The sequence below is a fragment of the Ischnura elegans genome, chromosome 5, assembly GCF_921293095.1.
Source record: "Ischnura elegans chromosome 5, ioIscEleg1.1, whole genome shotgun sequence".
In the NCBI taxonomy this organism is placed as follows: domain Eukaryota; kingdom Metazoa; phylum Arthropoda; class Insecta; order Odonata; family Coenagrionidae; genus Ischnura; species Ischnura elegans.
In genome coordinates, this window is record NC_060250.1 from 74,396,017 (window position 1) to 74,408,233 (window position 12,217).

Sequence of the window (12,217 nt, forward strand, 5' to 3'; positions counted from 1 at the left end):
TATTATTTTGTTATAATACCAGTATACTTGCTAATTGTATCGTTGAGAGTTTTAAGGAATGTAATTGTTGTACTGCACCTATTACTATATGAGTATTAGGTGAATGAATGTATTATTTATTGGACATACAAGTGTCATCTCTCATATTCTTGGCATGGATATTCATTTGATTGATTCTGAGGTTTTAATTAGATTTTTACTAAAATTAATGAACTCATTTCTCAATAATACTCAATTACTCAATAATGAACTCATCTCACTCAACTTATGGAACTTTTCATAAAATTTGATTCTACAGCCAAACAACCATCGTCTACTTGACTTGATGGTGGTTGGCACATCTTGTGAAACTTAGGTTTGTGAAGTAATCCACTAATCTCATCTTTGTGTCCCACGTTTCAGCCACTCATTTTGGAGGTGGTCTTGAATTTAGTTGTAACTTCCATTTTTCATAAAATCACATTTATGTTCAGAGTTGCCTAAAAAATCAAAGGTTGCAAACTAATTAGGGAATTCTCAGTTCTCTCGCACTTTTTCACACCAACTGTTTTTCTTCAAGGCCCTAGAAATGTAAATGGAATTCTTTCATACATGCAACACCATGCTCTTATTATTGAGAGACATTTTGATTCAAGGCTTGAGTCACTGTGACATTATACAGCAGACTCCTGATTATCCGGCTGCGGTTTATCCAGGTTGTGGATTATCCGTGCATGATTTTCACTCTTGCTCAATTTTTTCTGAGATCTATGTAAAAAAAATCAGATGCAAAATCATTGGAATTACGGCATTAATGCTAGGATACACGGGGCTTATTATTTCCCTTATAATCCCCTCCACAGACAAAACAGAAGCGATCACTTGCTAGCTGCATTCACAGGAACACCGTGTTTCAGTTTTCCAAGCCTCGCTGTGGGCGACCACGCTCCTTGATCATGGATACACGTCGTGCAGCAGTTGCAACCCGGGCAACTTGTGCAAGATGTGACTACGTGGCGTGGTGCCCGACAGTGTAGTTTCCAACGTCAGGCAGTGGTTTTGAAATATTCGTGCAAACCACTTTTCTGTATCCATGATCACACAGCCATTGATGTGTGGTTTTCGAAACCAGGCCTTACATGGAGCATTAATAATACAAGTGCAACCATGTTATCGCCACTAAAAAGATTGTGAACTAGCGAAGGAAGCTCACATTTAGTCCGGGAAGCACTCTAAAATAACAGAATAACTGCATAAATAATAATAATATATTGTTTTACGTAAATTATGAACATTACAAGAAATTTAAGTGAAAGTTTGGATCATCCGTGTTGTCTGACTAATCGTGCCGTCTCTCCTCATCATCAGCCTGGATAATCAGGAGTGTACTGTATTTGAAATAACAGAGAAATGTATTGTTATTGAAAGAAAGTATCTACAGTGCATATGGGTTGAGTATTTGGCAAGAATTCGGGAGGTCCTGATTTCATCCTGATCAATGCAAATGATATTTCTCCTGTTGTAATTTCTTCACTGAAAGTGACTAAGTTTTTCCCTCGTTAATCTATGCTTTTTTTCTAAGATTAGTCATAATCCAACATAGTGTTTAAATTTCGGCTTTAGTCTTGGAACTTCAATGCTAGGTGTATTGAAATTGAGAAATGCCCCCAGAAATTTAACAGAGCAGACGACATCAAACTTGGGCAGATGGTAAGAGAATCTTCCAAAAGAAGTTACAGCCTGGATTTTCCTAAGTATTTTCAATAATGAATCACCAACCCACAACATCAGGGTCAACCCCTACGATTCCAGTGGAGTGAGGAGGGTGGGCGAGTATGTTAATGACATCCACCTTCTAATTTTTTATTCATCGTCTGATGATGAATCCTATAATGGCTGCGAAAGTTTGCTTGACAGAGCATAACGCTCAACTGCTCCCGAAAGCCTTGATTACTGATGATTCTCACAGTGAAACCCTAAATTTCCTGGGGGAGTGGAAGAACTTCAAGAAGCAAAGGAATGAAACAAGTTGTGAATACAGAAAGCATGGGGGAAAAGTATGGCAGCGAGGAACCAACTCAATTAACAAGGCACAAGATGCAATGCCATCAGCAGTTAAAATGGAGACATGAAGACAGGGAGAGATGGAAGAAATATAGCTATATTTAGAACAGAGATACGTTACTTTAAGACACAAGGATTGTGAAGTGGAAAAGAATGAAATGGTAGAATCACTTTTATAGATCATAATTTGATGCATTAGAAGGGATCTTGAATAAGTTACCTGGAACTGTTATGTCATCAAATTATTCAAAGATATTAATTTAATTTCATTGAACTGCAGAATGAAATAACTGCAGAGATACCATGCAACGCTGCTCTCATACAGGCTTCATGAATTATTGAGGGACTTCGCCTCCCTCACCCTTGCAGTTATTTAGCCTCCTTACTGTTCCCTGGGATTTTCTGAAGTTTTGAAATGCCACACAGGGCTGTCATGGCCTGACCACTGGCCAGGAAGGCAGGTGACCACTGAATAGGGGAGGGGAAATCATTCCTTGCCGAGAAAAAGTGGCATTTTACAGGAGTGACCACTAAACAAAGGTAGGCATATGGGGAGTACGGTGCAACCTTTAAAGGAGAATAAAATGGTTAAGAGGCACCAGATATTGTAATCTCTCAACAGCCAATAAATAATACTACCATTTTTTATGGTAAAATTTATTACCAGAAATCTTTACAATACACAAATAATATAAATCAATAATCAAAACAAAAGTCAAAGTATGATGGGTCTAGGGTATGAACTCTTACATATCCATCCTCTCCTCCTGTGCTGTAGCTCTTTCCATCGGGGTGGAATGCAATGCTGTTAATTGGACCGAAGTGCCCTTTGATTCGTCCAAATTCCTCCTCAAATACCAAATGGAAAAATCTGGAATCAAACTTTCCTACGCGAGTTGATGTTGTGGTTACCTCCATAGCATCCTGACCACCTCCAAGTACCACCTACGAGGAAATACAAGAAAAGGATAGTTTATCAGCATCAATTTTAATTTCAATAAGTAACTCGGTATATGAATTGATGTGCTCAAAAATTCCAATTAAGCATTCTTTTTGTAGGTTTCATGCATTAATTGGAGTAGTAAATAATTTTAAATAGCTGATATATGTACTTCATTATTCACAAGGGGAAGCACCATCAATATGAGGAAGAATTTTTGTTAAAACGTTTTCCAAAGATATATCTAGCATAAATGTAATAACTTAATAAAATCCTTTAATAATTTTTAGATTTTACACATCAAATACACTTAAAACCCTATAACGAAAAATAAGCGTTTTCAATGAATCTAGGCAGAAAATTAACTTGAATAAATATTCCAGCATACTCACATGATCGAGAATAGGAGAAATTGCAGCACTATTTACTGGTCGTTCTGTCTTGTATACTTTCAAGCACATTAATGACTCTGAGTCAAATAATTTTGCTGTGTTGTCCTTTGAAGCTGTCACAAACATTGTACCATCCTTATTAAACTGCATGTCGTTGATGGCTGCTGAGTGATCACTGACAGATGTGATCTTTTTGCAATTCTAAGGGAGTATAAAAAGTCAGACAATACAGGTCCCCGACAAGTTACCTCCATTACAAAGAATAATTAAAAAACTTAGTGAATTAAACCATCATTTATGAATCCATAAATGAACTTGAAGGGATATAAAAGAAGTCATTGATCTACATAATTTTCAACATGAAAATATTCTTATTCCCTCATACAAATCATATGATAGCTAGGTACACATACCCTAACATCCCATAAGCAGATTTCACCATTCTCATGCCCAGAAATGAGAGTTTCATCCAGAGCTCCCCACAGAATTGATGTAACTTTTGAGGTAGGAATTGGTATCCTAAGAATGGCATTTGCCTCACCTGAAATGAAGATAAGTTCCACAATAATAACAATAATGTACATACTGTAATTTATTTAGACGTCGTTATCTTACCAATCGATTCGTCAGCATTTCGAACATCAATCACAGCAATCTCACACTGCTGCTTCAGCTGTGTATCAGTTGAATACACAGCCATATTAGCACTGTAACTAAATCCACAGGTACGAACAGATGAAATTGCGTGTACAGTTCCAACTGTGACACCTACAACGAGAAAAACATAATGAGTACAGATTTTTCATTAACAACAAATAAATAACCCTCACTCTTATGGCTGCAAGTTAATACAGAAAAAAATATATTACAGAAGATTCTGTAAAATCAATCACTTTGTTTAAATAAGAGGGAACCAACCAATACTTCAACCCTTCCGTGTACCTGGAAGTGTCCGAGCAATGAATCTGACCACATTTGATATTTGATGAGATAAGTTTCATTAATTATTTTTCAATAATATTGGAGGATTAAAATTTTCAGAAAGGTACATCATAGCTACATGGTGTTTGTTGTTTCAACTTTTAAAGTTTAGGTAAAAGAAAAATTGTGATATATAATTTAATTTGACAAACTCCACGAGCAGTAGTCATTAATTAATTAAAATTTCTTCGGTCTTTTTTAGGGGATAGTTTAAACCTAAGCCCATTGAGTGGACAAAAATTTGCCATATGAGATATTACACATTTCCAAAGTCTAATTTTAAGGATTCCAGCAAGGTTATTCCACTAATCGTATGGCCGGGCCATAAGTCGAAATCGACCATAACTACGGCCTTGGGATATACGTATGGCTTCGAGCGATTCTCCTCCGAGTGTAACGCCATAACTCGGGTGGCAGCTAACGCCTAAAGGCCATTATATTATGACCTGCCTAGGAGGCAGTCATAGCATGGGCCATACAAAATCATTGCTCGCCTTAAGGATTAATAAAAGAAATTTACAAAGTGTCATTGATTATATAGCGATTGTTTCAAGAAATATATGAATATTGCTGGGGAGCACATACGGATTCAAAGGGCATTGGCTAGATACATAAAAGAGAGATTCGATTTCATCTGGAAAGGAGGCAGATTCGGGATACGTGTAATCCGTTCGAAATATTTTTGAGCATCAAAAGTTGTTATTTACCTTGCAAAGAGAGATAGTGGATGGACTTAGCATTTGCTTATAGTTAAAAAGTTATGAATGCTTTTTAAATGGATGCTCCGTTGAAGTGAACAGAGGAACAGGCTTTTATTTGCTAACAGATTTGTTTTGACAAGCTGTAGGTAAGTTGAAATATCCGCTATGAAATGTTTTATATTTAAAGGTTCTGGTTGCATTACGGTTCAAGAGAGAGGATATCAGAGAAACGTTGGGCAAAATATTTTTTGTCAGTAACGCTACCTTCATTGAGTCGGTACATAAGGGACAAATGCCGTCCACAAATCAAGGAAAGAATGGTAATTTCATATGGATGTTATAATTTTATACAGCTGCCTAAACTTAAGCCTCTGATAATAAAATTCATGAATGAAACTTTAAGTTTCAATTTCATCTTTAGGTATCGTACATTGGCTGGATTTATAAGGTTTGGGCACAATTGATTGCACCCATGAGACAATAGTTAGTTACATGAGACAATAGCTAGTTAATTGGAAGGAGAGGAAGGGGGTTAGAACTACAAGGGGATCTCACGTCCTCACTCTATTCATTACAAGTACAATTCACGAATATTATAATAACTGTACAGTACGAATCATGTACAAATTTCTTCTGATTCTTCTCGTTCGTGATTTTCGGTCTTCACTTTTTTCGAAGCTCTTCAGTGTCTGCTGCCAGACGAGTGCTTAAAGAAAATCCAAATTTATCCTTTTATAAGAGTCCACTTCTGTAAATGACCATAGAATTAATTTTTTATCCATGCTGGAACAAACTAACTTCTCAATAAATTACCAGTGTTTAAAATAAGTGAACCGAACTTATTGCACCAATTATAATTTTCATACCGGCATGCAGAAGGGGCATTAAGACTTTTGGCCGGGTCATACGATATGGCCTCTCGAGAGCGGAATCTATAAAGGCCATAATTTCAGGTCAGGTCGTACGAAACTTACGGCCAGCCATAGCCATAGTTTAGCAGAATAGCCCTACAGGGTTGGCCATTAGGTTTTCACCATGTGTATAGGTTGATTTGATTTCTCCATTTCTCCCTGAATAAAGGTAGTTCAGCAGATGTTGCAGTAATCAATATTAAATCGTTATGTATAATCAAATCATTACGTGTTACATAAAAAAGCGATTTGAAAGTTAAATTTCAAAAATATTTAAAAACAAATGCGTACTTTCAACCACTCCTTAGAAACCCGAGTAAAACAGCCAGCAGTAACAAAATCCCACTACGTTTCACAGGAGAGCTTGAAGCACTCAGTAGAAGTACTAAGAAAAATTACGTGGGCTGGCCCTAGGGGGGGTGGCACTTCAATGTATCCAAAACGCGTAACGGACAGCGACCCAAATTAAATTTACATTTTGAGGCAAGGCTTAAAAATACAATAGCACTTAGAAGCAAATGCCATGTCCATTTTCTTGAGTAGTTCATTTATTTTCTGGCTATATTTCAACCTAAGCCACTCGTTTTCATTTTTTACCAAGGTATTAACAGAAGAAGTAGAACCATGTTTGACATAAAATACCACATAATATCAAAGATTTATAACGAAGAAACTATTTATTCAGAAAGACAATAACACTTTCTATTACAAAATTGTTGAGCATTTCATAATTTTGAGACCTGAATATTTAAAAAAAATATTTAGTTAGATGTACGCTTCCGTATACAGTCACATAATCACTTTTATAATACCTTCCCTGGACCAAAGATAACATCTACCACAAATTTAAACGAATTATGTAAAATAACAACATATCCATACCGGGACAACAGGGAAATTCGCCATAAGAGTATTACATATTTCATCTTCTCAAATGCGATCAGATTTTGCAGCATGTCAACTTAATAAAACGTTTAACGATTCAAGATAGATAATTTTCATTGTCGCCGACTGTAACTTAGTTATCCACTTCAAAGTAATAGTATAAATGTTTACATATAACTTGTCTCCCAAAAAAATAACCAGGTGTAGAAATATAGGGAGAAAACGATAACAATATTGGATGAAAGACTGTGGACGTGGACTCACTCATTCAAGCCTTTGGAAATGACATTAAGACTAGGACTCCATGCCTTTAGCTTACCTGTCTCGCAATCCCATATCTTTAAAGTGCTGTCCGCTGCTCCTGTCATTACCCTCGTGGTTTGCCAATTGACGTCTATTGTCCACACAGCACCAGTATGACCTTCAAGCGATCCAAGCCGTTCCCCATTTAGCGAATACCACACATTAGGTGTGGGATCTTTCGCAGATGAAAATAAAAGATCACCTTCTCTATTATACTTGATCTGGGTAATAGGGCGTTCATGCCCGTGTAGGAGAATCGGTTTCTGCAGGGAGAAAATATTATATTAGGACAGAAATTAGATTAACAAGCCTGGCGTAATAGTTATGATAGAACGAATTCAAAGTGAGAATCATAATTTTGGGAATAATTCATACCATATTGACCAATTAATTTCTGGACGCAGCCCGAAGTATAGAATGTCGGCCAGAAAACACAATCACGCAGTAGACCTTCTTTTGTCACCACGACACCTACAAATCGTTGCCAAATGTGCTTGTATTTGATATACTAGATTAACTACATCAAAAGGATGATTTACTAAGATTTATATTACTCTTGGTGATTAAAGTACGATTATATATCATTTAGGGTTTTTGAAGATTTGAAATCGTTTTCATGTGAGTGAGAATATTTGATATTTGCATGGGATGCTACAATGGCATCAATGTGGAGTTTCTCTTTTAATTTCAAGCGTGAGAACTTGAGGGCTTGTAGGTTTTTCATATTCCCGCATCATACTTAGGGCTATTATCGAATACTATGCTCACTTCCATCAGTGCAGTTACCTGAGACCTGTTAAAAGATTCGTATTATCGCAATCTCGGTGTGATAGCAGAGGCTTGTGCATGGGAAATGAGCGGGAACTTAAAGTCATCGCTTTTGATTTGGGTGAGTCCGTTTTCGTTATGAGGAAAAAATAACTTTTGGCTAGTGCATCAACTGAAGTTTGGTGTCTATCGCATTTTTAACTACTATGGTAATTTTATTGGCGTAATTGGGAATTTATCCTCATGGGTAACTTTTTTCTGCTTACAGATTATACGTTATGGCCCTTCAGAGTGGACAAGGAATCTAATCCTCCATTCTTTCAAGAGTAAGTTTTATTTCCTAGCCGCTTTCACTGAATCTGATTTTCTATTAAACGCATCTGAAAATTTCTCGCAGGAATGGAAAAGTAAAAGATACCAAAGGGAAAGAATACACCCTATATCCAGAAGTACACCAAGTATTAGGAAAGCTTTTCCTCGAAGGTTACACCCTTGGTGTGGCGTCTCGCATCGAAAACATAGAAGCAGCTGATCAATTGATGAAATACTTTAATCTGAAGAATTATTTTTCCTATATTTTTGTTTACCCAGGAACAAAAACCAATCACTTCAAAGAGTAAGTGTTCGCAGCACTACTTACACACTTGAAATAGAAAGTCGGTGATTTATTTTAATATGCGCCTTATAAATAAATGTATCTATGATGATAAATCCATTCCATTAAAACCATCAACTTTGAAGCATTCACAATTTGTCTTTGCTAAAATGGGACACATTATTATGTGAAAGTACCTTTAACAAACGGAAGAATAAAATTATCTCATTCTGTAACCGCATTGTAGACTAATGAGCATTCTGGCCTTAATTAAGTAGGGACTTCAGTAAACTTTCTATACAAATTAATGTCCTTGGAGTTACCATGAGTGGAAGTTGAAGGAAAGGTAGGACTCCAAGGCTGGGGAGGAATGAAATCAGATGAGACCATCAATGATGAGTCGAATTTCATTATCATCCCCATTCAGTAGAACCAAAGTATAAAAAATTTCGAGGCTTTTGGCCCTTACAGTGACTTAAGTTTTGAAATTATGTACTGTGACACCCTATTGTTCCTGGAATATACTATATGCATATGCTATTTTTCAGCCTACGGATGCATACAGGTGTGGAGTTCAAGGATATGATGTTCTTTGATGATGACAGAAGAAATATTCGAGACATTTCCCGCTTGGGAGTAATGTCAGTACAGGTGGAAAGTGGGATAACGCTGGAGTTGCTGCTCAAAAGTATTCAAGAGTTTATGACACAATAGACAGGTGTGTGACTAAAGTAGCTAACGCATGATGGAGAAACAACTTTATTCTGAGGAAACAATCAGTCAAAACCATGACTGCTCATATGTACACTACATCACAAATATAATCAAATAAATTACTTCTTCGGTGTGGATTTTCCAACCCCTGCCCCACTTGTATCCACTTCTTCGACAGCTGGTGGAGTATTTCTGAAATTGGGGAACTGCTCCCATGGACTGGATAGCTCAAAACGTCGAAATTCTTGGGCTAATTCTAATGGCTCAATTACCACCCGCTTCTTATCGTCATCATACCTCACCTGAGAATGATAATTCACAGTTAGTAATACAATATATTATATTAATTAAGTTTTTCAATTATGGGTATGATCAGAAAATACAAGAGGGTGTGATGTATTTCAATACTGTCATGAGGAGAGCAGTGAAATAGGCACTTCTGCCACCAGAAGAAATACCCTTGAAGATAGAATTGCCATGTAGCTTGGCAGTACAAGCCGCTGAGCAGTCACAACACTGTCCAAGTTCCTCAATTATAATAGCAATTTATGTGAAAACTAGAAGGACTAGGGGGAGAGGTTATTGACAATACGACCAAAAATAATAATTACTTAAAGATAGAGAAATATTCACCCATAAAGACAGCTTAAACAGAAAAACTTACCTCCACATATCCACTCAATGGGAAGTCTTTTCGGAATGGATGTCCTTCGAAGCCATAATCGGTGAGAATTCGTCTCAGGTCTGGATGGTTTGCAAAGAATACACCAAACATATCCCAGACTTCACGTTCATACCAATTTGAAGCATTGTATACTTCACATGATGAATCAATAGGCGTCAACTCATCAGTGTAAGTCTTAATCCTTATACGGGAGTTGAATCGCAGGGAAAGAAGATTGTACACCAACTGCAAAAAAGGAAGACGTTTATCACAGTACTGTAATTGTAACACTTTCACCATAAGATTAAAAAAATGCCAAGACGTTGCCAGTTCAAGTATAAAATTACAAAAATATTTCTAATGATAAGCTACTAACAACGCAAAATTCAAGATGTTACACTGTAAATCCATTTGAAATACTGTAACAGTCTTCCGGAACTTCCAAGAACTAAGACAAATTGAGGAGTTTTCACACCAGCAAAGTGACCTAGTATATATTCCATAAGTGTGAAGTTTTTTTTTCGCGTGCGTTACAAGCCCCAACCCCTTTCCCCATTAATTTATGCCCTCATATGAACATGACGCGAGTGTCATCAATGTAAAATTTCAAGAATAGTTGAATTTAAAGCTTGTGCTTATTTCTTAACATGTGTTCTCACAAATAAGGTTCAGATCTTGTACTGAATTGTTGGATTTTCAAGGCTACTTTTGTGCTCATTGGATATCGTGAGCTGCCATGCCCATGATTATAACGTTAAATTCTTCCCAAGAAAACGACTCACCTCAAATCGGTAAGTGCGACTGGGAACGTCGACGGCTGTTAAATCAGCAAGATTAGTAAACTGGGCATTGTGATGCTCTTTCATGAAGTAAAGTGTTGGTATGATTCCTTCCGGAGCCACACAGACTTCCAATTCATCCCCGGCTGTAAGCTGAACTTTCTGCACCCATTTGGGCAGGCATTCTGCCACATATTTCCCAAATTCACTCAGGTGACTACGCTTAACAGGGTCATGCTTGTACACAGTAGCTGGAAAACAAAGATCCAATTAGTGTAACGCCTATGCGTAACACCGACATTCCTTATACAACGACTTACGCCTTTTTTCTACATGGGCTTCGGCAGACTCCGAAGTTTTGAAGCGAAGACACTGAGACGTCAACCCGAGGGCAGGGCCTGCAAACCCGAGCTGTTAAAACTTATTCAAATAATCCAAACAGTGAACGTTATTGCTACATGAGAAGCAACTGGGTTGTTGTTGCTAATCAACACAGCACGTAATATTGAGCGCGAAAAAAATTAGTGAAGCATGTAATAAACACTTCGTATTAAAAAGCATTATCTAAATGTTTAAAGATCCCATTGCACTAAAAGCAAAAAGCTCAAAAAATAGTTAAGGGAATTTCGCATCCTAATTTCCATTACTTTAAAGGACTTTCGAGATTGAATTAAACTAAATTTATCAATCACTAGGAAAATACAGACAAAGAATCACATAATCAAATAAAAATGTAGTAGTTCCCAAATGGGTTATTCACCAACCATTGACTCTCAAAGGCAGAAACCCGAATACAGTCCTCGATAATAAAGAGGCCATTTTCCTCAGATCACATACGGAAACAAATGAACTGCGACAAGGCGAAATCTAAAAAAATATGAATCGGTCCGAAGTGAGAGCTGGGTGAGAGAATTTTTAAACTCCAGGCTTTCTTAAAGGTACTAATCGGTAGAAAACCGATATTTAATCAATAGGAAATGAATAATTTGGATATGGTAATGATTTTCAGTGTAGAGCCCTGCGGCTAACATCTACGATGAACGTAGTACGTCGGTTTTGTTGTCCGTTTACATTCGTTGCTAGAAGGTATTCATTGTTAAAGATTCTTTTAATATAAGCATTTATTAAATGTTTCTCTAAAAGCTACTCAGAGATCACTCAGTATTAGCAAACATTTCGATGAATGTTTTTGTGTAAGGAATAATATTAGCTGCTGCACCTTTGGGGGTAACAATTTTGATGAACATTTTCCTTATCTGGAAATTCTTTCGGGTTTTCTTCTTCAGAGGTCAATACGTACCATATAAATTAGAATTTTTAAAGAATGTTTTGTGGCATTTGATGAACATCCTTATATTGACATTCATCGTGCGTTTAGAAAAAATGTGGACACCCTCAACCCTTTAAGGGGTTCGTATCTACTCATAAATTTTCATTAATTCAACGCTTTTCTCAAGATACACTATATAAAATTGTTTTGTCATCCACTTATGGGTAAACATTTTTAATGAAAATTCCTGCACTAACTTCAGTACCTGGGT

At 36.8% G+C, this 12,217-nt stretch overlaps 3 protein-coding genes across 3 annotated transcripts; 1 reads left to right on the plus strand and 2 right to left on the minus strand.

Annotated features, from left to right (window-relative positions):
* Positions 1-2,672: 2,672 nt before the first annotated feature.
* On the minus strand, positions 2,673-7,625 carry LOC124159061 (eukaryotic translation initiation factor 3 subunit I). The gene is made up of 6 exons (XM_046534574.1): positions 7,532-7,625; positions 7,173-7,419; positions 3,991-4,143; positions 3,789-3,916; positions 3,376-3,576; positions 2,673-2,988 (listed from the first exon to the last, which is right to left on the minus strand). Exons 1-6 carry the CDS (start codon positions 7,532-7,534, stop codon positions 2,740-2,742), a joined length of 981 nt encoding a protein of 326 aa, XP_046390530.1. The 5' UTR covers positions 7,535-7,625; the 3' UTR covers positions 2,673-2,739.
* A 126-nt stretch (positions 7,626-7,751) lies between these two features.
* Positions 7,752-9,355, plus strand: LOC124159064 (magnesium-dependent phosphatase 1-like). The gene is made up of 4 exons (XM_046534577.1): positions 7,752-8,045; positions 8,193-8,250; positions 8,322-8,540; positions 9,068-9,355. Exons 1-4 carry the CDS (start codon positions 8,003-8,005, stop codon positions 9,231-9,233), a joined length of 486 nt encoding a protein of 161 aa, XP_046390533.1. The 5' UTR covers positions 7,752-8,002; the 3' UTR covers positions 9,234-9,355.
* LOC124159062 (NADH dehydrogenase [ubiquinone] iron-sulfur protein 3, mitochondrial) lies at positions 9,263-11,549 on the minus strand. The gene is made up of 5 exons (XM_046534575.1): positions 11,441-11,549; positions 10,997-11,074; positions 10,680-10,927; positions 9,898-10,143; positions 9,263-9,535 (listed from the first exon to the last, which is right to left on the minus strand). Exons 1-5 carry the CDS (start codon positions 11,493-11,495, stop codon positions 9,353-9,355), a joined length of 810 nt encoding a protein of 269 aa, XP_046390531.1. The 5' UTR covers positions 11,496-11,549; the 3' UTR covers positions 9,263-9,352.
* Between the last annotated feature and the right edge of the window lie 668 nt (positions 11,550-12,217).